The sequence below is a fragment of the Neofelis nebulosa genome, chromosome 9 (genome assembly GCF_028018385.1).
Source record: "Neofelis nebulosa isolate mNeoNeb1 chromosome 9, mNeoNeb1.pri, whole genome shotgun sequence".
Lineage (NCBI taxonomy): Eukaryota > Metazoa > Chordata > Mammalia > Carnivora > Felidae > Neofelis > Neofelis nebulosa.
In genome coordinates this window covers 19,764,974-19,789,831 of record NC_080790.1, presented here as the reverse complement: position 1 = coordinate 19,789,831, position 24,858 = coordinate 19,764,974, and the positions used below count along the sequence as shown (strand labels likewise).

General features: G+C 37.7%; 1 protein-coding gene across 9 annotated transcripts in view; it reads right to left on the bottom strand.

Moving 5' to 3' along the window:
• NCOA1 (nuclear receptor coactivator 1) overlaps window positions 1–24,858 on the bottom strand; it is a 247,378-nt gene that overhangs the window by 23,439 nt on the left and 199,081 nt on the right. For all 9 annotated transcript variants that reach the window (XM_058682688.1, XM_058682687.1, XM_058682686.1 and 6 more), the window contains 5 exons: window positions 22,706–22,886; window positions 13,346–13,463; window positions 11,691–11,859; window positions 10,358–10,672; window positions 1,556–1,657 (listed from right to left, as the gene is read on the bottom strand). In XM_058682688.1, coding sequence (XP_058538671.1) covers window positions 1,556–1,657; window positions 10,358–10,672; window positions 11,691–11,859; window positions 13,346–13,463; window positions 22,706–22,886 — 885 coding nt within the window. The remainder of the gene's footprint in view (window positions 1–1,555; window positions 1,658–10,357; window positions 10,673–11,690; window positions 11,860–13,345; window positions 13,464–22,705; window positions 22,887–24,858) is intronic.

The following is a 24,858-nucleotide window of genomic DNA, read 5'->3' as shown; positions in this document are numbered from 1 at the left end:
GGGAGAGAGAGAAAAATCCCAAGCAAGCCCCGTGCCACCAGGGCAGAGCCTGACACGGGGCTCGATCCCACGATCATGATCCCACGCGATCATGACCTGAGCTGAAATCAAGAATCAAAACACTCAACTGATTGAGCCACCCAGGTGTGCCCCTGCCTTTTTGCACTAAGATCAGTTATTCCACTATCATGAATAAAATGTGATTATAGTTGATTTTAATTTTCTTCATATTTCCTATATTTTCCAAATTATTTATAATGAACATGTATTACCTTTACAATTAGAAAAACCTACAAATACTGTTTAAAAAGGAAGCATCAGAAATCCAGGATCCAGTGCCAAATAAATTGTTACTTAAAAAGAAAATAATTCATTAGAAATAAAATAATAAACAGAAATAAATGGAACCAGCTATTTTATATCATTGTTGCAGTAAAGACTGCTCCAGGCATTGGAGTACATATTTTAACAGCTGTAACAGTAGGAATGATAAAGGAAGCCATAAAAGTAGGCTAAAATCACTTTTTGGTCTAACCCGTAAAGCAATATGGCATGTCAATAAAGCCTTCCTCAGAAAATTTCAATTCAGACTGAGGATCAGGTTAGAGCATATAGCTCCTTTAAAATTAAACTTGCCAACCAGATATAGTCCAATCTAGAAGAAACTGTGACATATGACTTTCTGACACAAATCATCTTTATGTGAATTCCAAAAGTGGGGTCTTCTTTCCTTATAACCTAATTAACCTTGTATGACCTAATCACTGATGTTTCTTAAAACAGAAAAACCCAAGTATGGATCCATGAAGACACCAATGTCTGCTGCTTAACAGGAGTTTCTGTCAATATTTATCCTTTTGGTTAACAGTTAGCTTCCTGTATTTGCCCAAATCCATCTAGGTGCATTTCATGGAGAAAAGAAAAGTTGTTTGAATCCTCTCTAAAATTCCTCATCTCCCAAATTTGTGTGTCACCTTGGTTAAGGAAACATAAAAAAAGTGGTTGAAGCAAAAATATTAAAGTATGTGTGGAAGTTAAGCAGAGAGTGAGTACTAGACAAGACTCAGAAGGCTACCCAATTCTTTTTATGTTTAAAGTTCCAGTGGCTCGGGGTTCATATCCAAGGATTGTTAAAACAAATGAAAAATAAATAGAAAATGCTGATGCTCAGACTGAGCAGAGAACACAAGGTAGGTAAGATAACTCAGCAATGTAACTGAGTTTTGATCAGGTTTCAGCTACCATTCACACAGTTTCTTATCTAGGCTTCTTATTACTGGTATTATTTGGGATAGCAGTAAGAGTTTTCTACTTATTCATCGGGTATCTAATAGCAGTGACAACAATACCAATAAAACCAAACAAGGAACCCTTGGCTTCAGATCAAATATCAGTAAGGGGTATCACAAGTCGATTATAAATTCATTCTAGAAGAAAGCTGGACTACTACATAAGAAGATCAATTCACAGACCATTTCAGACACTCCAGTCAACACTTGGAGAAACACAGCTCGGGCTGGAGGAGTACTAACAATGCCTGGTTTTCTCACAGTACCTGAGGTGTAATCTGCTGCTGCATGCCTGATCTCATATTGATGCCAACAGGAGTGTTTGCTGCAAACTGGTTTAAGATAGCTTGCCGATTTTGGTGTATCAACTAGAGAAAAATGTAAACAATGAGATATCATATTTCTATATGCAAACATATACTTTGGCCCTCACAGAGTGACACAACCTTTTTATTGATTACTAACAAGTAGTATTACAGGTTTAGTAAGATTATTTCCCATGTTTATTTGCCAAAAGGCTGGCAATTCCTAACATTTATCAAATACTTCTTGTCTACAGAACACCAAATATGACAAAGCATTTAAAAGCAGAATCCATATTCATGTACATATATATATATACATATATATATATGCAGATAGGTATATACACATATCGTACATACAGCGTACTTTTTAAAACATGCTAATACTTAATTATTTCAGTCAAGTACAATAATGGAGAGAAAAGAAACATCAGCCCTTGGTCTTAAACACTTGTAAATATAAAAATAAGTATATAATAGGGCACATTCTATAAAAGTTTGGAAGATGAATGGAAAAGTTGAGGCACTTCTCATTTGAAGACTGACTGTCGGATGGGTACATATTTGGGGAAATCCAACATGATTTCATTCACTGAAGAGAATTATGTAAGAAACAAATGGTTTGAGAAAATAGACTATTTATTTAACTAGAAGAAGTAATTACTTTAGACCAGCATTTCCCAAATTGGTGTTCTAAAGAACACTGTTCTGCAGGATATTAATAGATGTGCCAGGAAAATAGCATGCTGTGCTGTATTAAGTATTGGAAATGATGGGTTACACAAGGTGAAACAGATTTCTTTACTGCAGTAATTCTATGAGCCTTTAATTGACCAAAGCACACTATGGATCTTCAAGAAGGCGTTATACTATGCAACTTGTTCTCAGAAACCTTTTTTCCTGACACGTAGCCATTAACATGACTACAGAACAATCTTGTATGGAACGCTAGTTTGGAAGACGCTGTCTGTATTGGTTTAGGGTTCCAGGTCATAGGCATTCCTTAACTTTATCAGGTAACAAAACAAGCATCCTTGGAAGTGATATTTCCTGATAAACAATCTATAGCTTAAAGAATTTCTTGCTCAATAATTTGATATGAATAAACTGTTCAGAGAGATAACAGCAACAATATCAATACTATTTTGTGTTTATATGGTATTTTATAACATAAATTACTAATAAACACATTAACATGTCAATATAGTTTACATTTTAATACATTTAATATATTCCAATATACTAAATGCAAACTAGAAAGACTAAGAAAGTTTTGTAAGAAAATCCATATTGTTGTAAAAAGTGATGAAATCACCCATTTCCAAACAGCTCAATTCTTAATTCTGGTTTCATTAATTTTCTGACTCCCATTAGGTCAGAAAACAAACTGTTTTTGGGGGGAAAGCTCAACAGAATATAAGGATTAAAATGAAAATTTTCAGACATTTGTGGAATATGATAAAACATTTGGAATCACTTAAAAAATAAAGATATGAACATTATGGTTTTAAAAGTCAAAGGGACTCCTAAGTACAAAAATCTATATACTTGTTAAATTCTACAGACCACAGACATACGTTTAAATAAACCATGAATTTTATGAAGATTTATAAACAAAACAAAACAAAACAAAACAAAACAAAACAAAACTGTATGCAAGATACTACATAAGGTTTGAAGGCTAAAGAGGTGAGCGTATTTCTTTCCTCCAGGAATTCTCTGTTGAGTGGCACAGGCCAATACAGAACGGCGCCACCCACAAGTGCTGTACGTGTGTATACAGGGACGTCTACAACTAACTCAGCCGAAGACATGAAGGGAGGGACCAAGGGCATGAGTGAGCTCAACGGGACCTTGAAAGATGAGAATGCCAGCTGGCAGGAGGATGGCAGAGTTAACCTGAGGCAGAAAGTACAGCGAGTCTAAAAACAGAAGACAAAGCAATGAGGACAGGTGAAAGTACACGAATACGCAGTGATGAAGACAAGTAACGTTGCTGGGGGAGTGGGAGCTGGGATTCCAAACTTACAGCTTTATATATTCTTGGAATTGTGAGACAGTGTGAGAATGCAATGGGTGGGGATGGAGGAAAGATGCCTGAGAAGTAGTAAAGTTGAGAAAATAACCTTAGGAAATATATTACTACTTTGGAAAATAAACAGGCTATTTTTGGAAGTAGAAGAAATTACTGCAATCTACAAGCACTTTCTGCAAAATTGATCTGTTTCTGCCCTTGAAATAATTCTTATTCATTTCCCCATCCTCCCCTTGACCATCTCTGTGCACAACCTGACTAATGCAGTGTACAGCTGCCTCACTCTGACCTACTAAACTGCTACCCATTATCTAGCAAGCAGATCAAGCTCTATTTCTGCCAAGGAAGTCTTCCCAAAATGATCACCATATCCTTTAACTCCTTGGAAATCTTGACTTTTGGTTGGTGGGTGGAGAGAGGTCAGTAGTCTTTACAGCTGGGAACATAAATTCAACAGTCTACAGAGGCCAGGTCAAAAGACTTTTATTATAAAAGGAAATGTGGGGCTTGAGGCCAGTGGAACAGTACAAACTCAACCCACATGTATAAACCCCCCCCCTTCTCTCTCTCTCACACACACACACACACACACACACACACAGACACACACACACACACAAACACACACACACCCAGAGTTCAGACCAGCTGACATTTTGTCTGTCTGAATGTTTTGTTTTTTTTTCCAATGCCTTACCAAGAAGTCCTTCTATAGGAAAACTAAAAGATGATTGCCTAGCTAGAGGTTCTCAATCAGGGATGATTCTGCCCCACAAGAGACATTTAGCAATGTCTGAAGACATTTTTGGCTGTCTTGGGGAAAGGCTGCTACTGGCATCTAATGGGTAGAGGTCAGGGATGCTGCTAAACGTTCTTAAATGAATGGGAAAGTGCCCTATAACTAGAATTATCTATCCCAAACTTTCAAGAGTGCCAAGATTGAAAACCTGGATTCAGCCACCGTGTAAATTTTTGACAAGGAGTTCTTTTAAAGAAGCTCATTCTTACATCAGGCAGTTTTCATTGTCAGAACTGCCTCCCTGTATTTTCTGCCCTTTGATCTTAGTTCTACTTTCTGGTTACTTCTATTTTCTACATAATATAAAAAATTATCAATAGTGGTTCTTCTACCAGTTCCATACCCTTCTTCAGTACCCTAACACATAACACAAGTGGACTTGACTTGTTTTAAGATGGCTAAGTAATCACATTTCTTTACCTGTCTCAACTGTTACTCCCTTTAAAAAAAAATTTTTGTGGGGCGCCTGGGTGGCGCAGTCGGTTAAGCGTCCGACTTCAGCCAGGTCACGATCTCGTGGTCCGTGAGTTCGAGCCCCGCGTCAGGCTCTGGGCTGATGGCTCGGAGCCTGGAGCCTGTTTCCGGTTCTGTGTCTCCCTCTCTCTCTGCCCCTCCCCCGTTCATGCTATGTCTCTCTCTGTCCCAAAAATAAATAAAAAACGTTGAAAAAAAAAATTTTAAAAAATAAAAAAAAATTTTTGTAATATTTATTTATTTTTGAGAGAGACAGAGACAGAATGCGAGTGGGTTAGGTGTAGAGAGAGGAAGACACAGAATCCGAAGTGGGCTCCTGGCTCTGAGCTGTCAGCGCAGAGTCCGACGCAGGGCTCGAACTCACGAGCTGTGAGATCATGACCTGGAGCTGAAGTTGAATGCTCAACCGACTGAGCCACCCAGGCACCCCTCCCTTTTCATATTATCCTTTTCTTGGGAGTATGAGGACCCTTGCTGGAGAAGAAGAAAACAAAACTAGAACAGAATAATTACATCTCTTATCAGCCAATGTTACACCATTTTCTACAAGCAACAGGTCTACCCATTTTTGCTGTTGTCCTTTTCTGAAAATAGAACTTTAGAAATTCTTTTTTTTTTTTTAATGTTTTTATTTATTTTTGAGACAGAGAGAGACAGAGCATGAGCAGGGGAGGGGCAGAGAGAGAGGGAGACACAGAATCCAAAGCAGGCTCCAGGCTCCGAGCTGTCAGCCCAGAGCCTGACACGGGGCTCAAACTCACAGACTGTGAGATCATGACCTGAGCTGAAGTTGGACGCTTAACCGACTGAGCCACCCAGGCGCCCCATCAACTAATGCATCTCTACTAGTTTCCTAGGGTGTTTTTCCTCCCCTTGGCCACCCCCCACCCCCACCAACTAGGGATTATTCATAACTGTATAATAAAATTTAAAATCTTAGAATCTTTTTACTCTTTGTGTACCATATTCCAGTCAATGAGATATAGTTAAGGTCAAGAAATAGGTTTTTAAACTGATCTTCTTAAAATCCATTAAAAAGAAATAAACTGTGATGTAGATCTGAGTTTGTACCTTTCTTTTCTCAAACCATCAGGCACTGTCCTAAATTCCTGCCTATGAGATGTTTTACATCTCCTGTGTTTGGCAAGAGGGAAGAAGGCATGAGAGGATATGACCAACAAGTAAACAGATGATTTCAATCTAGAGAGATAAGTGTATTATGAACACCATGTTATGAATCTGAGATATTCTGGTTACTAATCCTTTGTCAGTTATACGGGGTTGCAAATATCTTCCCTGAGTCTATGGCTTGTCTTTTAACCTTGTTTATGGTATCTTTTTTTTTAATGTTTATTTATTTTTGAGAGACTGAGAGAGACACAGCACGACTGGGGGAGGGGCAGAGAGAGAGGGAGACACAGACTCTGAAGGGACACAGACTCCGAAGCAGGCTCCAGGCTCTGAGTTGTCCACACAGAGCCTGACGCAGGGCTCGAACCCGCAAACCACGAGATCATGACCTGAGCCAAAGTCAGAGGCTTAACAGACTGAGCCACCCAGGCGCCCTGTTATCTTTTGTAAGTTTTAAACTTGGAATGCAAAAATCAATCTTTTCCTTTATGTCATTTTTTTTAGGGCCACAGAAATCTCATATTCATATTTAGGTCATTAAAATACCCAGAATTTATGTTTGTGCATGGCATGAGATAATGAATCTAATCGAATTTTTTCCCCTCATGGACAGCCAAACGTACTAGCATTTATTCTATAGGCCATCCTTTCTCCACTGATTGCCACTTCTGTCCCTTATAAAATCTTTATATACATCTGAGTGTATGTCTGGGTTCTCTACTGTGTTCCAATTGGAAGAACTGTCTATCCCTATGACAGTTCCACATTGTTTTAAGTTCCAAAGCTTGGTTTTAAATCTTGGTATCTGGTAAGGCAAGTTCATCCTCCTTCTTTAAGATTTCGTACTCATGCTTCTAAAATAAAGTTAGCATTTATTTGTTAAGTTTCATGTTGAGATTCTGACTGGAATTCTACTGAATTTAATTAATTTCAGAACAATTGTCATCTTTAAAAAAATTTAACATTCATTTCTGAGACAGAGAGACAGAGTACGAGTAGGGGACAGGCAGAGAGAGAGAGGGAGACACAGAATCTGAAGCAGGCTCCGGGCTCTGAGCTGTCGGCACAGAGCCTGGTGTGGGCCCGAACCCAGGGACCATAAGATCATGATCTGAGACAAAGTCAGACACTTAACCGACTGAGCCACCCAGGCGCCCCCCCAAAATTGCCATCTTTATGATAGTCTTTCAACTCACTAATATCTTCGTTTGGATCTTTTTTTTAACTTGCAATTACGATTAATAATTTTCTAAGTTTTATAAATTGGGAACATATTTTGAAATTATATTTCCTAATTGGTTGTTGATAATAAAAAGGATTGCTATTAATCTTTATTTCTTGGGTTTTTTTTTTTTTTCTAGAAACACTGCGAAACTTCTCAATTAATTCTAAGTCCTCTGTAGGTTCTCTTGGATTTTCTACATAAGCAGTTGTAGTGTTCATATATGATTATTTTGTTTCTTCCTCATGTTTGCTTTCTATTTCAAAATCACTTAATTTTTAGTATGCCAATTTTTAGTGTTTTTCTTTTTCTCTGCACTAATATGAACTTATTCATTTAAAATATACATCCTGTCATCTAATGGAATTCAGGCAGGAGAAAGGGCAAGTGTTCCATCTCAGTTCACCAATTTGATCCCAACACGTGCAACTTTAAATAAACCTCCATTTCTTGATTTTATCACGTATTGTTATTGCCAACTCACAGCCATTTACCCTCCCCTTCCTCCTCAATGACAAACTCGGAGTTTGTTCAGCTGACTATCCCAAATCATGCACAAGGGGTTAACTGTGTGCTCTAAGCCAATCCTTGCCATCAGGTGGTTAAGGGTGTACATGTGACTCAGTTCTGGCTGGCCAGACATGTGAAAAAACAATTTTCCCCCTGTTTTCTTTTTTTGGAGTGGTAGGGAGGAAAGAAGGGCAAGAACCTGGAAAAAGTTTCTTGGCTTATGGAAAAAGATGCACAGGTGCATGTGATATTTGTAACCACTGGAGCCATTTTTCTAGTTGCCAGGGATTAGAGAGTAAAAAGATAGAAAGAACGTAGGTCCTTGGATAACATTCTTGAGCCTGTGAGGTAACCACACTTCAACCTGTCTCTACTTTGTATCATCTCATTATCTGAGTCAAAATACTTTTTAAAAATGGTTTCACTCCTTTGAATTGATGTTTTTTCTTTCCATGTTGCTGAAAGCGTCTTAACTGAAACGATGACGGAGATAAGCCTTGGCCAGACCTCACAGAGAGCCCTTAACTCACACAGAAGACTCCAAGCATTTACAGACTGTGGACTGGGATGTCCCACTGTTATACAGAAGAACTTATGGTCCAGAACCCAGAAAGTAGGTCTGGATGATGAGGCTCATTTGGTAGCAAAGTATTGTCTTACACGGCATCATAGGTTGTTTTGTGTACTGACATATCTCAGGGCTCAAAACTTTCTCTAACTTGATGGATATTTCACTCTGTTGGGTTATCAAGACCACCGAACTTTGGACATGTCTCCTTGATATTTAAAGGAAGCAACAAGGAGCCACATTCGTCTATTTGCACCCTTATTTCATGTGTACCCTCTGCATTGCTACCTCTGCTTATCAGCTGTTTTAGGAAAAAAAATCAAAGTAAAAGTGATTTTTTCCCCCAAACTACGTGTGAATTATTATCTCATCCATTCACAAACCTAACCTAGACTGTTGATCTGGCCTTGCTCAATGAACCCTTGCCTTTAAACAGTATTTACTGACTCTACCCTGTAAAATGAAAATCAGCACACCTACGTTTTCCTCTACTTTTTGGGTTAACCCTTAATCACTACTTGCACTGTTATGTAAGTTTCCAGTTGTGTATGTTTGGAATACTCCAAGCTGATGGGAAGTTCTAAAAGTTGCCTGTATCTCCTTAATTCTTTGTATTCCTCATAGTACCTAGTAGTCTCCCTAAATATGTTTTGCGAATGACATGTTTTGTGAACCAATAAGCATTTCTTATTCTTGTGCTCTCTACTGAATAATGACAAGTTATAGCAAGAGGTAGTTTACCTTCAGCTAATACTCAGAACACATTACTATTTCCTTTCTAGATTTCTCTTTTCTTCCCTCTCTTCCCCTAATTGCTCTTTCAGTTCTTTATTCCACCCTAGAATTTTAAATAGTATTCCTTTTTTTTGTTATTATACCATTAATAATTTTTTCCTATCTCGTCTGGAGCTCCCTTTCTCTTTGTCCCTTTCATCGTCTTCTTTTTAAGTGGAATGGAAACTCATTTTATATTACTTATTGTATTTACTGAATATAATTTGATAATAAGAGCTAGTGTTTAGTGTTACTGCATGCCTGGCACTATGTTAAGATCTTTACATGTACTAACTCATCTAATCTACACACCGCCGATGAGGTAGAGGAGTTATTTATTAGTCTCCTTTTATGGCTATAATCAGAAATCAGAGGCTTTAAAAGGGTAAATCATTTGATTGCCAACCCACCTAAGTAAGGTCAGAAGTAGGACTTGAATCTAGAGCTCCGATAACATTATATAATATTGCCTTTCTAATATAATTTAGTTCCTTCTTTCTCTTCCTTTCTAAATTTCTAACACTCTAGGAAATTGCTTTAAATACTTTACAGAAAATCCAAAGTAATACATACAGATGGTTAAAAAAATACAAAAAGATAAATAAGAAGAAGTAACAATCTATAGTGCTGGTCCCACTTCCCAGAGCCAATACTTTTAACCATTTGCTTTTTTGGTCTTGATGCTTATCTCTGTATGTGCTGCTCATTCCATCTTAAATATTTATGCCATTATACCCATTCATTACCTGTCATGAGACAGAAGATTTAACTCACCCACAACTCCCCAGACCCCCAAACTATCCTTTCCTCTATTCTACTCTCCTAATATAATAACATCATTAAGCTTCAATCACTCCAACTTCAAACAACAAAGATTCCATTTTCTGTTCCATCAATCAATCATAACAGTACCTTTTGATGCTCTACTTGATAAATTAAGCTACATATTTCTCTTTATTAATTTAATAATGATATGACGTGCGTCCTAAATATTTTGTCTCAAAAAACAAAATCCACTTGCTTTAAAATTTTAAGTCTCACAGTACTGTTATGAGCCAGTTGCCTTTAGCTGAATGAACGTATTCTTTATTTTATCCTAGCAGACCAAGGACAGTTTTTTGAGTCTTTCACAAAGGTTGTGGGACTACTCCCACTTAATACCTTTCTTGTAGCAATTAGGCTGTTCTTATTTCAGAGAGGGAGCCAGCACATGCCTCTAAATGTATCACCTGCTAAAAAAGAGTGCTCACCTGCTGCTGTCCCTGCAAGCGCTGCTGAAGCTGAAGCCGCAGTTGGTTGGGGGCAGCGGGAGGTCTGTTCAGAGTCTGTCTGGGCTGCATGCCCATGCTGGGTGAAAAAGCGCCTCGGGGAGGTGTCACTTGAACAGGCATAGTCCCCAGGGAAGGTTTTTGCCTGACCACGCCTTGGAAAGGGCTGGAGAGATTGGCAGTAGGTGAAGGAGAAGAATAAGGCTGGGAATAAAGGTTGGGTCTTTCGTCCATCATCAAAGGTGGTGTTGCTTGTTGTGGTGGGAATCTCTCTGATAACACATCTAATCCACCTCCCTGTTGGACAGCAAGCCAGAACATTTTACAAATAAGTTAATGCCAATACGTGACATGCTTCTCTATATAATCTTGGATCTGAGAACATTTACCTCTAGAACGTCTTATTATAAAATATTCATGTTGAAGTCATGAAGCTCTCTAGGAGTTTGCTACATAAAGGAATCACTTATGAAAAGTTAACTTTTGAAATGGAGTAACAGATGAACTGAGATGTTTAAAATCTCAGAAAAGAGATAAAAACATGGTTAAAACAAAAGGCCCTAAAATCAGTGAGATAAAGCTAAAAGGTTTAAAAAGAACCACATTGCAAAGCCTAAGAGAGAACAAACTTTACCTGTAATAGTTTACCATGAGGAGTTAGATTCCTAAAGGAGGGATTAATTAAGCATTTTTCTATCTCAAATACAAAGTTCATCCTTTTCTCTTATTTGAAAAAAATCCATAGCTGGCCTAACAGAATGCCATAGCTATGGCTTTCAGAATTTATACTATTATTCACTGTAAAAAAATCTAATTTAAATTGTGACCCGGTGTATGTAACTGAAAGGAAAATTTTATGAAACATAACTTCCCCTTTTTGTGGGCTATGCATTCTGATACCTTATATTCTACTCCTTAAAAGAATGTTGATTTTTTAACCTCACAGTGTGAAAAATGCTTGGAAGTTGGAGCATCATGGAATATATAGGTTGAGGTCTAGCACGAATGAAGGATAAATTAAGTCCTAGAATAAGAAGTAATGATATAATGTTGGATTCTATTCTAGGGGGAGCTTCTAAGATTCTGTTCCATAGTGAAACGCGAAGACTTTCTAATTCTAACTATTTGTAATTATTATGATTTTTTGTTTAAAAAACTCATTAGTTAGCTATTATATATTTTGACAATTTTCACAAGAATAAATTATAAAACCACAAAAAACATAGTGAGAACAGTACTGAAAAATCTTGCTTAAAAATAATTCTCTAGCTTCTCAGGATTGTATCAGTTATATAAGGCCGAGCTTAATAAATACCTGGACAAGTTTGTCAATCCCCAGAGCTCTATCTAGTTCAGCTAGCTCCGTTTCATCTTTGCCGCTGAGGAAGGACACCAGCTGTTCAAGAAGAGCCTTCTCATCATTTCTTCCTTCTACTGTTGTTGGTGGACAGAGAAGCTCATCTAATTGTGAACTAATACACTGGCTATAGAATCAAAAGATAGAAATGTTTAAGACTGATACAGCAAATAAGTATTCAATCTCAGTAATGCAAATATATATATATGTATATATGATACAAACACATATGCAAGTCTTATTCTAGAAAGTTCTTTGCTGAGATGCTTTTTCGACCAATTCTTACACAAAGAAATATTCTACACTTATGTGAAAAAACTTATAAATGTTCTATATGTAGCTGGAATGTATTTTCACTATTTTATCAATCACTGAACTTTGCTTCCATACTCTTCCTGTTAGCTTATAGAATTAGCCTAAAAAATTAACTAAACATAGTTAAGAAAGGAAAAACAATTTTTGGTGAAAATCAAAAATAAAAATCAATCAAAATCTCATAAAAAATCATCCAGCCTATGGTAAGATTTATTCTATTTATACTTAACTCTCAAAGATGATCAAATCATATTGATAATATGACAAGATGACCATTTACCCAAGAAATTAAACTAGAAAAAAGAAACATGCTCAGTGTTAAGCAACAACAACAAAAAAATGTTGATTACATGAAGGAAATACATAGTCTAATCCAAAAGGATGCCAATTGATGCATAAAATTTAGAAATATATAGAAAATAATATTAATAATACAAATATAATGACATAATTTTAAGGATTCTTTTTGGGGGAAGGTAAGTGGGAATGCAGTTCATAGTTAAAAGCTCTAAGCCACACTCGATACTGTCTAGTCATCCTTTGGTTGCTATGTATGAAATGTACTCTTCTCTAATGTTTTGGAATAGAGCTACTTATGTCAATTAAGCAATTAAATTGTAATCAAGATGGGACACTAAGTAGATGTAAAATGTACCTTCTCTTATTAACCATCTTGCTCCAAAAAGAAACGCTGGACAAAATAATTATACAACTAAAAGCTCAAGAGCTTTCAGGATAATTGTTATACTGAGCTCACTTCATCTACAGGTCTCAGAAACTGTATAAGAATCAATCAAAGCAAAGCAAGAGATGAAAAATAAAACAACCACTGCATACTATGTCAATCGCTTGGTAATTACAATACATACCGGCCTTGCAGTCACACAGTAAATAAATCTGTTTAACTTGGTGTCTTCCTACATCCCCTTTTTTTCATTAAACATTCACTTCTACTGCTAGCTCACAAAATACCAATGTAGGCTGGAATCCAGTGTGGGAAAAGTAGTTCTTTGTTGAAATTGGTATCTGATAATTTTAATTTTTTAATTTAAAAAATTTTTTTATGTTTATTTATTTTTGAGAGAGAGCGAGCGAGCAGGGAAGGAGCAGAGAGAGAGGGAGACATGGAATCCAAAGTAGGCTCCAGGCTCTGAGCTGTCAGCCCAGAGCCCAACACAGGGCTCAAATTCACAAACCGCGAGATCATGACCTGAGCCGAAGTTGGACACTTAACCGACTGAGCCACCCAGGCACCCCAAGTATCTGATGTTTTTTAAAGTACGAAATGTGTTACTCACTCTTCTGGTTTATTCTGATTTACGGTAGTCACTGTATTATTTGCCCATGGAATCTGATCACCTGTTCCTGGCTGTCCAAACTGGTTATCAATTGCTTCCAATTCCAGCTCCGGTAATCCTGGAAAAAGCAAGAAGTCAGGATCACAGTGGAAGATAAAAAGACAGTATTTTTCAGAAGTAATATATTGTGTAATAGAATGAGATTTCCCCTATAAAATATTATTTCGATGATACAAAGGTCCCTTATTCAGAAACTTAAACTATCTAGAATGTGGCCACATAATAACCAGTGAGAAAGAAAAAGTCTCTGAATCAAAGACAATATGATGTAAAAAAGCCTGCACGTAAGTTGACGTTATCATAGGAGAATCACTCAGAATTTTGCCAAAAATTATCTCTTTTATTTCTTTTTAACTGTTTTCTTTTTTCTTTAATTTTTAAGTAATATCTACACCCAACATGGGGCTCGAACTCACAGCCCTGACTGAGATCAAGAGTTGCATGCTCCACTGACTGAGACAGCCAGGCACCCCAGAAATTATTTTTTTTAAAGATAATTATAACAATTTTGGTTAACTGCTTTTTCAGTCTACAGGGCAGTATAATACACTATAGGTAGGGACAGTGTTATCATGAAATGAGAGTGGCAAACAAAAGATGTTCTATAAAAGGCAGTAACAGAAACTATAGGGCACAGCAGTCTGGGGTCGTTTAGAAAATGGACAAAGCTCTGTAGCTGTTAACTAAGAATATATCTGTATAATAACAGTATAACGACTGATGCTTATAACAATGACAAATGAAAAAAGACATCAAATTATATCTTGTAATGGAAGAAAATAGTATATGCATTTTAGAAAGTTTTGGTTAGGCATTTTCTTTTCAAAACTTGATCATTTCTGTACTGTTTATTCTATGAAAAATTGTAAATAACCTGAATTCCAGAAACTCAGGGAATGTTTAATGAACCCTGGTTTGGATAGTTACAGTGTCCAACTAAATGAAAAAGAAAATGACCCCATAAACCAAGATATTATGTGCAGAATGATTCTGGTTTTACAAATTATTTAGTATATATGAGTAGAAAAAAATTCTGGAAAGGAGTTTATCTTTGGTAGATTTTAGGTTGTGAGATTAAGGATGACTTTTATTTTCTTTTAATGCTTCTAATGGTTATTTGTAATTTCTGAAATGGACATATATTAATTAATCATTGTTATGGGCTGAACTGTATTCCCCCAAAATTCATATGAGAAGGTCTAACTCCTAGTAGCTCAGAATGTGACTGTATGTGGAGACAGGGTCTTCAGAGATGGGCAGGGAAGTTAGGGTGGGCTCTAATTCAAGATGACTGGCGTTCTTATAAGAAGAGGAGATTAGGACACAGACAAAACACAGATAGAGGGATGACCACAAGGCCACTGCAAGGAGGCAGCCATCCACAAGCCCAGGAGAGGCCTCGGAAGAAACCAAACCTGCCAACCCCCTTCACCTTGGACTTCTAGCCTCCAGATCTGTAAGAAAATTAAATTCTGTTGTTTAAGCCACCTGGTCTGTGGTATTTTATTATAGCAGCCCGAGAAAACTAGTATAATTTTTAAAAACCCAACTAAAAATGCGTTGGAGGTTGTTTTTTTTTAAGCGTATTTATTTATTTAGAGAAAGAGTGCAAGTCGGGGAGGGGCAGAGAGAGAGAGAGAGAGAGAGAGAGAGAGAGGGAGAGAAAGAATCCCAAGGAGGGGCAGAGAGAGAGAGAGAGGGGGACAGAAAGAATCCCAAGCAGGCTCCACACTGCCAGCACAGAGCCCAACGTGAGGCTTGAACCCAGGAACCATGAGATCATGACCTAAGCTGAAGTCAGACACTCATCTGACTGAGCCACCCAGGCGCCCCAAAACAATTCACTTCTAAATGCAAATAATTATAGCTTTCAATTAAATTTGTCTTGTCTGTCATGACAAATGATAGAAAAATTAAATTCTGTAGATTCAGAAAAACAAAGCAAATAACCACCAAACAACACCAACCACAAATGATGATGGGAAAGTAATCACTTAATTCCTATCATTATTTAAATCAGGAAGTTAGTCAAAGAAGATTATCTAAAGCTGTCCCACTGCTCTATTCCACACATTAATTCCTCAGTCCTATTCTATTTCAGAAATCTAACCTAGACAAAATTAATTATATTTAAGAGTCAAAGAAAATTTATATGGCTATCTACCATCAATACTGAATATTATAAGATAGTTTATTTGACTCAGTAATAGGACACAGTACCTCACTGGTGTCCTGGTGAGGAAAATATCAATAAGCTAGATAAAATTTCTCAAAATGAAGTAAGATTCATGTGCTAAGTTTGATGACTAGGAAGATAAACCCAAACAAATCAAACTTTGATTCAAGTAAAAGTTCTGTTTGCATAGGCTTTATGCTTAAAAGTTGGTTTTTATTCTAAGAGTTACCTCAACCTTTTAAGATTTCCTTTAGAAATTTATTTTTACAAAAAATTTGAGGATTTGCTGGAATGTTTTAAAAAATACACAAATATGGGCCCTTGGGTGGCTTAGTAGGTTGAGCATTTGACTTCGGCTCAGTTCATGATCTCATGGTTCGTGAGTTTGCGCCCCGCACCAGTCTTACTGCTGTCAGCACAGAACCTGCTTTCGATCCTCCATCCCCCCCACTCTCTGCCCCTCCCCTACTTGCTCTCTCAAAAATAAACAAACGTTAAAAAAAAGAAAAAAGAAAAACACAAGTTATCTTTGTTCGTCCAGGGAATAAATCTATTATTTTTGGTCATATTTGTGTCCCTATCACAAACACGAGTATGTACATATGTAACACAAGACAGGCAAAGTAATTTGTAGAGGCAAGCATCAATGCGTCTCCGTGTTGGAGAGGGACAGATGAAGTGGGGGTAGAAAACAAGCTCTTAGGGATCCCTGATCAAGCTATTTTTTTTTAATGTTTGTTTATTTTGAGAGAGAGAGAGAGAGAGAGAGAGAGGAGGGTAAGTGCGAGTGCATGTCAGTGGGAGAGGGGCACAGAGAGAAGAGAGAGGGAATCCCAAGCAGGCTCCATGCTGTCAGTGCAGAGCCTGATGTGGGGCTCGATCTCACAAATCATGAGATCATGACCTGAGCCAAAACCAAGAGCCAGATGCTTAACTTACTGAGCCACCCAAGTGCCCCATCCCTGATCAAGCTATTAATCTTTCTTATCATCTTTGCTTTCTTTTTTTTTTTTTTTTTAAATTTTTTTTTTTTTCCAACATTTTTTATTTATTTTTGGGACAGAGAGAGACAGAGCATGAACGGGGGAGGGGCAGAGAGAGAGGGAGACACAGAATCGGAAACAGGCTCCAGGCTCTGAGCCATCGGCCCAGAGCCCGACGCGGGGCTCGAACTCACGGACCGCGAGATCGTGACCTGGCTGAAGTCGGACGCTTAACCGACTGCGCCACCCAGGCGCCCCATCATCTTTGCTTTCTTATCATCTTTGCTCAACATCATATTTTCTCCATTTCTAGTCTGGTTAAGAGGAAAGCTTTATATATCCATTAGCCACAAAAAAGTTATGTTACTAAAAAATTTAAAAATTTCTCGGGGCACCTGGGTGGCGCAGTCAGTTAAGTGTTCAACTTCGGCTCAGGTCATGATCTTGCAGTCTGTGAGTTCGAGCTCCACATTGGGTTCCGTGCTGACAGCTCAGAGCCTGGAGCCTGCTTCTATTCTGTGTCTCCCTCTCTCTCTGCCTCTCCCCCACTCACACTGTGTCTCTCAAAAATGAATAAAATGTTAAAAATAAATAAATAAATAAATAAATAAATAAATAAATAAATAAATAAATAAAAATTTCTGCACACAGGTAGAAACCATTGTCTAACCATGGCAGCAGCTTTTGCACATTCTACTCTTTTAACAGACCATCCCTATCTAGTGATTCCATCGGTCAGCCACTTTCCTCAGCCATTGATTAAGAGGTTTCTGGCTCAGTTTTGTGTTACATTTGGTTGTAGTGTTTTATTTTTCTAAATAAAAATAAAGCACAGCAGTTGCAGTGTTTTATTTTGCTAAATGTGATGTAGACAACAGATTAACTTATGTTAAAAAAAAAACCCTCCTATAAATCATAAGATAAAAATGGAAAAATCCAATAGATAAATGGCGAGGAAATATGAACAGGTCACATCCACGTGACTGAAAAATCACTGAATCACAGATCACTGAGAAATGATCAACCTAATTCACAAAAAAAGCAATACAGATTAAAGCTATACTGTGATACTTTAAAAAACCAAACCATCAGATTGGCAAAGATGAGAAAGTGTGTAAACTCGATGTCTTAGGATGTGTAGAAAGAAGAACATTCTCAGAGTGTAAACTGGTGCAATAGCTGAGAAGGGCCATTTGGCAAAATCTATCTATCCTTTGACCAAGCAATTCTATTTAGAACTTCTATTTCAGTTACACTCTCATATGTAGTAAATTATCTCTACATAAGATTATACATTACAGCTTGATAAAATAGCAAAAGATACCAACAGGCACAATACTCTGTAAAAGGGAAATTAAAATGGATTTTTTTTAATTACTGAAAAAGTGGGGCGCCTGGGTGGCGCAGTCGGTTAGGCGTCCGACTTCAGCCAGGTCACGATCTCGCGGTCCGTGAGTTCGAGCCCCGCGTCAGGCTCTGGGCCGATGGCTCGGAGCCTGGAGCCTGTTTCCGATTCTGTGTCTCCCTCTCTCTGCCCCTCCCCCGTTCATGCTCTGTCTCTCTCTGTCCCAAAAATAAATAAAAAACGTTGAAAAAAAAAATTTTAATTACTGAAAAAGTGCTTTATGTAAAACTCATTATTTTTTGAGTTATATAATTATTTTAACGTGCTACAAGTTAATGATCTTTAAAAAATAATAATCTCAGAATGTGTATGTCCATCAAACATAAGATCAACCACTTCACGAGATCATTCACTTATTCCAATGAAGTTGTCAGTGTTCAAATATTTTTGGAATTCTTCTAGATCGATCTAAAACAGTATACAGGTCCCTCAAAAAAATATATCTTCTTATAGTTAGTCTAATTTTGGTTCTGGTTAAAAGAAAGTATTATTGTTTTTTGGATCAACAAATTTGGCTCCAAATAACTCCAGAAAATTTCAGGAGTTAATTCCACCCTCAAAGGATAAGGAGCTGAAGACAATCAAAAGGACGTCACAGAGGTTTTGAAGGTGCTGCCGAAGAGGTCATATTGTACATATTTTGACCAATAATACCCTCCTACACTGTCTCTTGATGTGCACTTATAGTACATTTCTAACAACATTATTTAAATCACTTGGTCACACTGCATGGGTGTGTGGTGTGCATGTCGACAGGATATTTTGAAAACAGGCAGACTGAGATTTAAATCCTGATTCTGCATATACTAAGTGGAAAACTTCAGGCAAGTTTTTGTCTGTATTTTTTCTTTCTTTTCATTCTCTGGATCTTAATTTTCTCATATGTAAAGAGACCGAAGGCAATTCTCTGGTTCAGTGTGGCAGATTTATCCTTGTATTTTATTTTCCCTCCAAAATTATCTCTGAAATAACAAAAGAAATAAAAAAGAAAAAATATATCTCCAGCTGAAGGAAAGGCAAAAGACGTATGGCAGCTGACTTGAACGACAGAGCTTCTGAAAGATAAAACAGAGGGGACAAACTGATGGTAAAACCTTAACAAAACTAAAAAAATCTACAGTGGGAGAAAGAGAAGATTCTCCAAGAAGGGGAGTTTTCCCAAAAGAAGACCAGAACACCCCCAAGCTCAGTGGTCAATACAGGAACAAGCCAGGGGCGACTGGGCCACTGAACAGCTGCAGCAGGCCCTGCCCCAAGTGCAGAGGACTCTGGCATCTGCCCCTGGGATTAAAGGGGTAAGTGCCTGACTCAGGGTGGGAGTTCTGCCCAGGGAATCTCCCAGAGTGGGTGCCTGAGCTGCCACGAGGATTTCCCCATCACCAAGCCCCGCTCTCTCACAACAGCAACAAAGAGATAGGGCTTCTATAATCAGAACCTACTACATTCGCTGCCAGAGCAAAAGGGTTTCTCACGTTAGCTAAAGATACACTCTAGCTACCAAGATTGTTCATTCTAGGCCTTTGTCAGTGTATATGGATGGACATCTCAAATTCCAGAAAAGTCAGTGGCAGGAAAGAGAGATAGAAAGTTTAACAAACAAAGTAACTTTGGAGAAAACAAAGATAATTACAGAAAATGGATGGGTCCTAGAGTAAGTATAATAGATGTGTCACGACACAGACTAAAGAGTTTTTCATACCCATACAAAGTAATGGGCTCCTATAAAAAGATGGACTCCCCATCTTCTTTTTCCTTCTTCAATCCTTTATTCTGTTTTCCTTTATTCTGCCCAACTTGTTTCCTTAGCCTTATGCCTCCTAAAATCTTATTTTCCTTCTTGTCTATATTGAAACCATATAGACCGGCTGTCTGCATCTATCATCCTTGCCCTCGTTCACCTCAGTATCTTCCCTTCTATGCTTTTGGCCTTTGCCAACACTATAGCACAAGGTTTAACAGATTCTGGCCTATTTATATACTTTTATATATGGAGCTATATTCAGGGGAGGAAATCTCAAGAGAGAAGAAAGAGCTATTTGCCTCAGGACAGACTATGAAGGAAAAACACTCCATTTTCACAGTCCTATAGAGCTAGAAAACACTTTCTATTTGTATTATCTTTAATTTTTATCAAATTAATACAGGCACATAATTTTTAAAGTCAGAACCAAAAGGTCTATTATGAATAAAAGCAGTTTTAAGCTTTACCCCTCAACCATTCTCGATTTGTGTAGGTGTTTTCTTTGGCACTTACCTATTTATTTCTAAATATGCGTATGCTGCTATTCTTTGACATCTTAATTTCAGATTACCAACTTCCTATCATGGCAGAGGAAGTCTTAATTCTCCCATATCTACCTCTCCTACTACGCCCTTTGTCCCCAATTCCCTAACAGTGATTTCATATGATTTTTCGTTCATTTGTTTGAAAATATCTTCTTTTCCATGTTTTCCTCCTCTTTCATTGTTTGTTTGTTTCTGGAATTCTTATCTACCATTACTGGCCCTCCTAGGTTGATCTTAACTTTTTCTTCCAAAATTTCTATTTGTCTTTTGGTCTTTTTTTTTTTTCTTTCTGAAAGTTTTTCTCAGCTTTGTCTTCTAATGTTTATCTTGAAATTTAAAATTTTTCGATATCTAATTTCCAAAGGTTCTTTCTTGTTCGTTGCCCCCTTTTTTCTTCCCATATTATTTATGGATAAATTATCTTTTCAAAAATTTCAGCTTTTTTTTTTTTTTTTTTAGTCCATGCACTCATTGTATAGCTCTACCGCATACTCTTTTTCTGTTTGTTTCTTTTACTCTCTTTCAAGTTGCAGACTTCCCTCAAAATCCTGGTGATGTCTGGCTATGTCTGTTCAGTGTTCTAAAACACTGACTTTGAGAGCTAAGCGTGAGGCCTGTCTCCTGGGAGCCTTCTGTTGGATATTAGATGGCAGGAGGATCTTTGCACTTTAGGGAGCTCTCCTTCCATAGCTATAGCCAGTCATCTCTGTTCTGGTCATTCAGTGTCTCCTGAGATAAATCCTCAAGTCTCCCATATTAGATGGAGAATGGGACCAGGATCAAACCAATCAGTATGCAGACTTTCATTTTACTGCCTTTTAGCCTTGCACCTTCTTGTTTCTCCAACTGTGTCTGCCATCCCAGAGTCTGGAGCCTCTCAGTTCCAATTAGAAGAGGCTTTTGGAGTCATTTCATCTAATTCTAATTCTCCTTTTACAGATAAGGAGAATAAAGCTCAAAAAATTTATCTGTCCAAAGTAATACTGTTAATAAATGGAGAACGGGAGACTTGAATCTGGGCTCCTGCTTACAACCAATGCTCTAGTCAGCTGAAAAACTGCTTCCAAAAATGTCAGAAATGACTCAAGACTTTTCTTTCCAGCTTCCTGGAAATCCTGGCAGACTTTTAGGAGGTGTGTCATGACAGCTAAAAGCTGCAGTAGAACTGAAATAAAATGAGTCCCACATCTGATCCCATCAGAAGAATGACAAGACTGGTCAGGAACACAGGCAAATTTTGAAAGTGAGCTGGTTAGTTTCCAGATGACACAATGGAATTACCACCACTGTTATTTTAAACTTCAAAATTTGATGGGTGAAAAAAACTTGACAGCCCTATCTTCATGAAGTATTATCCTATCAAAGTGTCTCTCTGGGCTGGAGTAGAAGTGACCTATTTCAACAGAGCTGTCTCCTAAATGGTGCTCCATGGGAAAAAATGCATTACTTGAGAAAAGGAATTCCATAATTAAGAAAGTATGGTCAATGCTTTACAGAAATCTACACTGGTATCTTTAAAATTTTTTTTTTCAACGTTTTTTATTTATTTTTGGGACAGACAGAGCACGAACGGGGGAGGGGCAGAGAGAGAGGGAGACACAGAATCGGAAACAGGCTCCAGGCTCCGAGCCATCAGCCCAGAGCCTGACGCGGGGCTCGAACTCACGGACCGCAAGATCGTGACCTGGCTGAAGTTGGACGCTCAACCGACTGCACCACCCAGGCGCCCCTACACTGGTATCTTTAACACAGGACTTTTTAAAACCTTTAATATGCACTGTGGAATGGCATACGTGCCATGCCATGTACCATCCACCCAGTGGATTTTCGCACAAAATCCCTTTTTTTTTTCCCAACTCCTAGGACTAGTGTTCAATGAAGACACTTTGGGAAATACAATTTGACCAATATTATATTTGTGAAAGTCCTGCTATGGAATATTTTGGGTAAGAACACAAGATTATTTGTTTCAACATTAATTACAAAAGGATAGAAGTTATCCCATAATTTAAAATACACATGATGAGTCAAGTTTATATGTTTAAAAGTAACTGTATATCATTTACAGTGGCATTACTAAAAAGATAGTTCACTCTCTGGGGGCCTGGTGGCTCAGTCAGTGAAGTATATGTCACTGGATTTCAGCTCAGTCATGATCTCATGACGACGCCGACAGCGTGAAGCCTGCTTGGGATTCTCTCTCTCTCCCTTCTCTCTCTCTCTCTCTCTCTCTCTCTCTCTCTTTCTGCTCCTCCTCTGCGTACACACACACTCTCTCTCTCTCTCTCTCTCTCTCAAAATAAATCAATAAACTTAAAAAAAAAAAAAAGAAAAGACAAGACAGTTTACTCTCAACAAACAAATGGTCTGTGCAGTAATGGTGAGAGACAAAAGCACTAACCCATATTATCATTAAACATTTAAAATGAGGTTTTCTCCTCGACACATACTATTCAGCCTGGAAGTGGGTCTGGCAGTGGTGGACTGAAGCGAAGCTGGCAGGGTCTCGGATTTGATCGTTACATTGGTGACCGCACCATCCATCCTCTCCGGCTCACACAGGCCTGGCAACTGGGCTGCCTTCTCCAGGGTGGGTAGTAACTGATCAAACTGGTCAAGGTCAGCTGTAAACTAAGAACGGAAACCAAAGTTAGAGAAAATATATTCTATACTTTACCTGAATCAATGTAGAAAAAAAGGTGCTCCTGGGGCGCCTGAGTGGCTCAGTTGGTTGAGTGTCCAACTTCGGCTCAGGTCATGATCTCGCAGCCAGTGAGTTCGAGCCCCGCATCGGGCTCTGTGCTGACAGCTCAGAGCCTGGAGCCTGTTTCAGATTCTGTGTCTCCCTCTCTCTCTGACCCTCCCCTGTTCATACTCTCTCTCTCTGTCTCAAAAATAAATAAACATTAAAAAAAATTTTTTTTAAAAAAAGAAAAAAAGGTGCTCCCTTATACTCTGTGAGTTAAGTGTGACTATGAGGGAAAGAAAGAAGAAGTAATCAGGAAGATTGGGGCCTCACTGAAATTACGTGAGCTACTAGAAAAAATGTGGATGCTTAGCATCCTGTGGATGCTTAATATAGTGTAAGATATAAGATAATATACACATAATATGTGTCTACTATATTTGGGTACAAAATTTACCCACAGGAAAAAGATTGGACTGCAAAGAAGTATCAAAAGTACTGTGTTACACTGATCGTGGATGATTTTTGCTGTCATATTTTTTTTAAATCTTGTAAAATGACTTACTATATGATGGAATGAAAAATAAATTCACACTAATGTAACTTTATAATTTGAAATCGTTTGGGAAATATCTTAATAAATAGTACATCAGCTTCAAAGATCCTAAGAAGGTCACTTCCACTTGAGGATTTAATAAAATAAGAAACATATATTCTAGGAGCTCCTGGGTAGCTCAGTCGGTTAAGCGTCTGACTTTGGCTCAGGTCATGATCTCACAGTTCTTGAGTTCGAGCCCTACAATGGGCTCCGTGCTGACAGCTTAGAGCCTGGAGCCTGCTTCGGATTCTGTTGTCTCCCTCTTTCTCTGCCCCTCCCCCACTCACACTCTGTGTGTGTCTCTCTCTCAAAAATAAATAAACATTAAAAAAATAAATTAATTAAAAAAAAAACCCAGAAACATATCTTCTAGACTAGACAGGGTATCCCTACATCTATATGAGGTTATACATAGGAGGAAACTGACCTTTATTTCCCAATATTATTCTATTAGGATTACTTTGAGATAATTCATCAACATAAAACAGGGTTTCACTATTTAATACAACTAAAATTTATATTTTCAGACTGCATATACAGAATTATATACATGCATTTTTTAAATGTCTGACATCTTCCACTTAACATTACATTTCTGATTCAGAGATCTTGTCACATGTAGCAGCAGTTAATTTGTTTTCACTGCTGAAAACGAACCCATTGTACGAACATACCACAGTATATATCCATCTTACTGTGATGGATTTATGGGTATTTTCAGTCTGGGGCTAATACAAATAAAACTACTATGAACATTTTTGCACATGTCTTTTGTTACACATGTGCAAAAAGTACTAATTATGAAGGAAAAGACTGGCAAATTGGACTACATTAAAATGAAGAACTTCAATTCATCAAAAGTACCATTAAAAGAAAGAAAAGGCAAGTCAAAGCATGGAGAAGTTTGCAAATATATAACCAACAAAGGACTCATCCAAAAAAATGTAAAGAACTCTTATAAGTCAATTAGAAAAAGACAACATATTGGGAAAATGGGCAAGCCACTTGAATAGGCAATTTACAAAAGAAGATATCCAAATGATCAATGAACGTTTATTAAGGAAATGCCAATTAAAACTATGAAGTACCACTACCACAGACCCCAGAATGTCTAAAATTTAAAAGACTGACAATACCAACTATCAGCAAGGACATGGAACAGCTAGAAGGAATTCTTTGCACACACTAGGAAAACTGGCATTATCTACTAAAGATGAACATACACGTATCTTATAATCTTGCAATTCCACTCTTAGTATAAACTCAGCAGAAATGCACGTACATGTAAACTAAAACAGATGTACCAGGATTGTACAGCT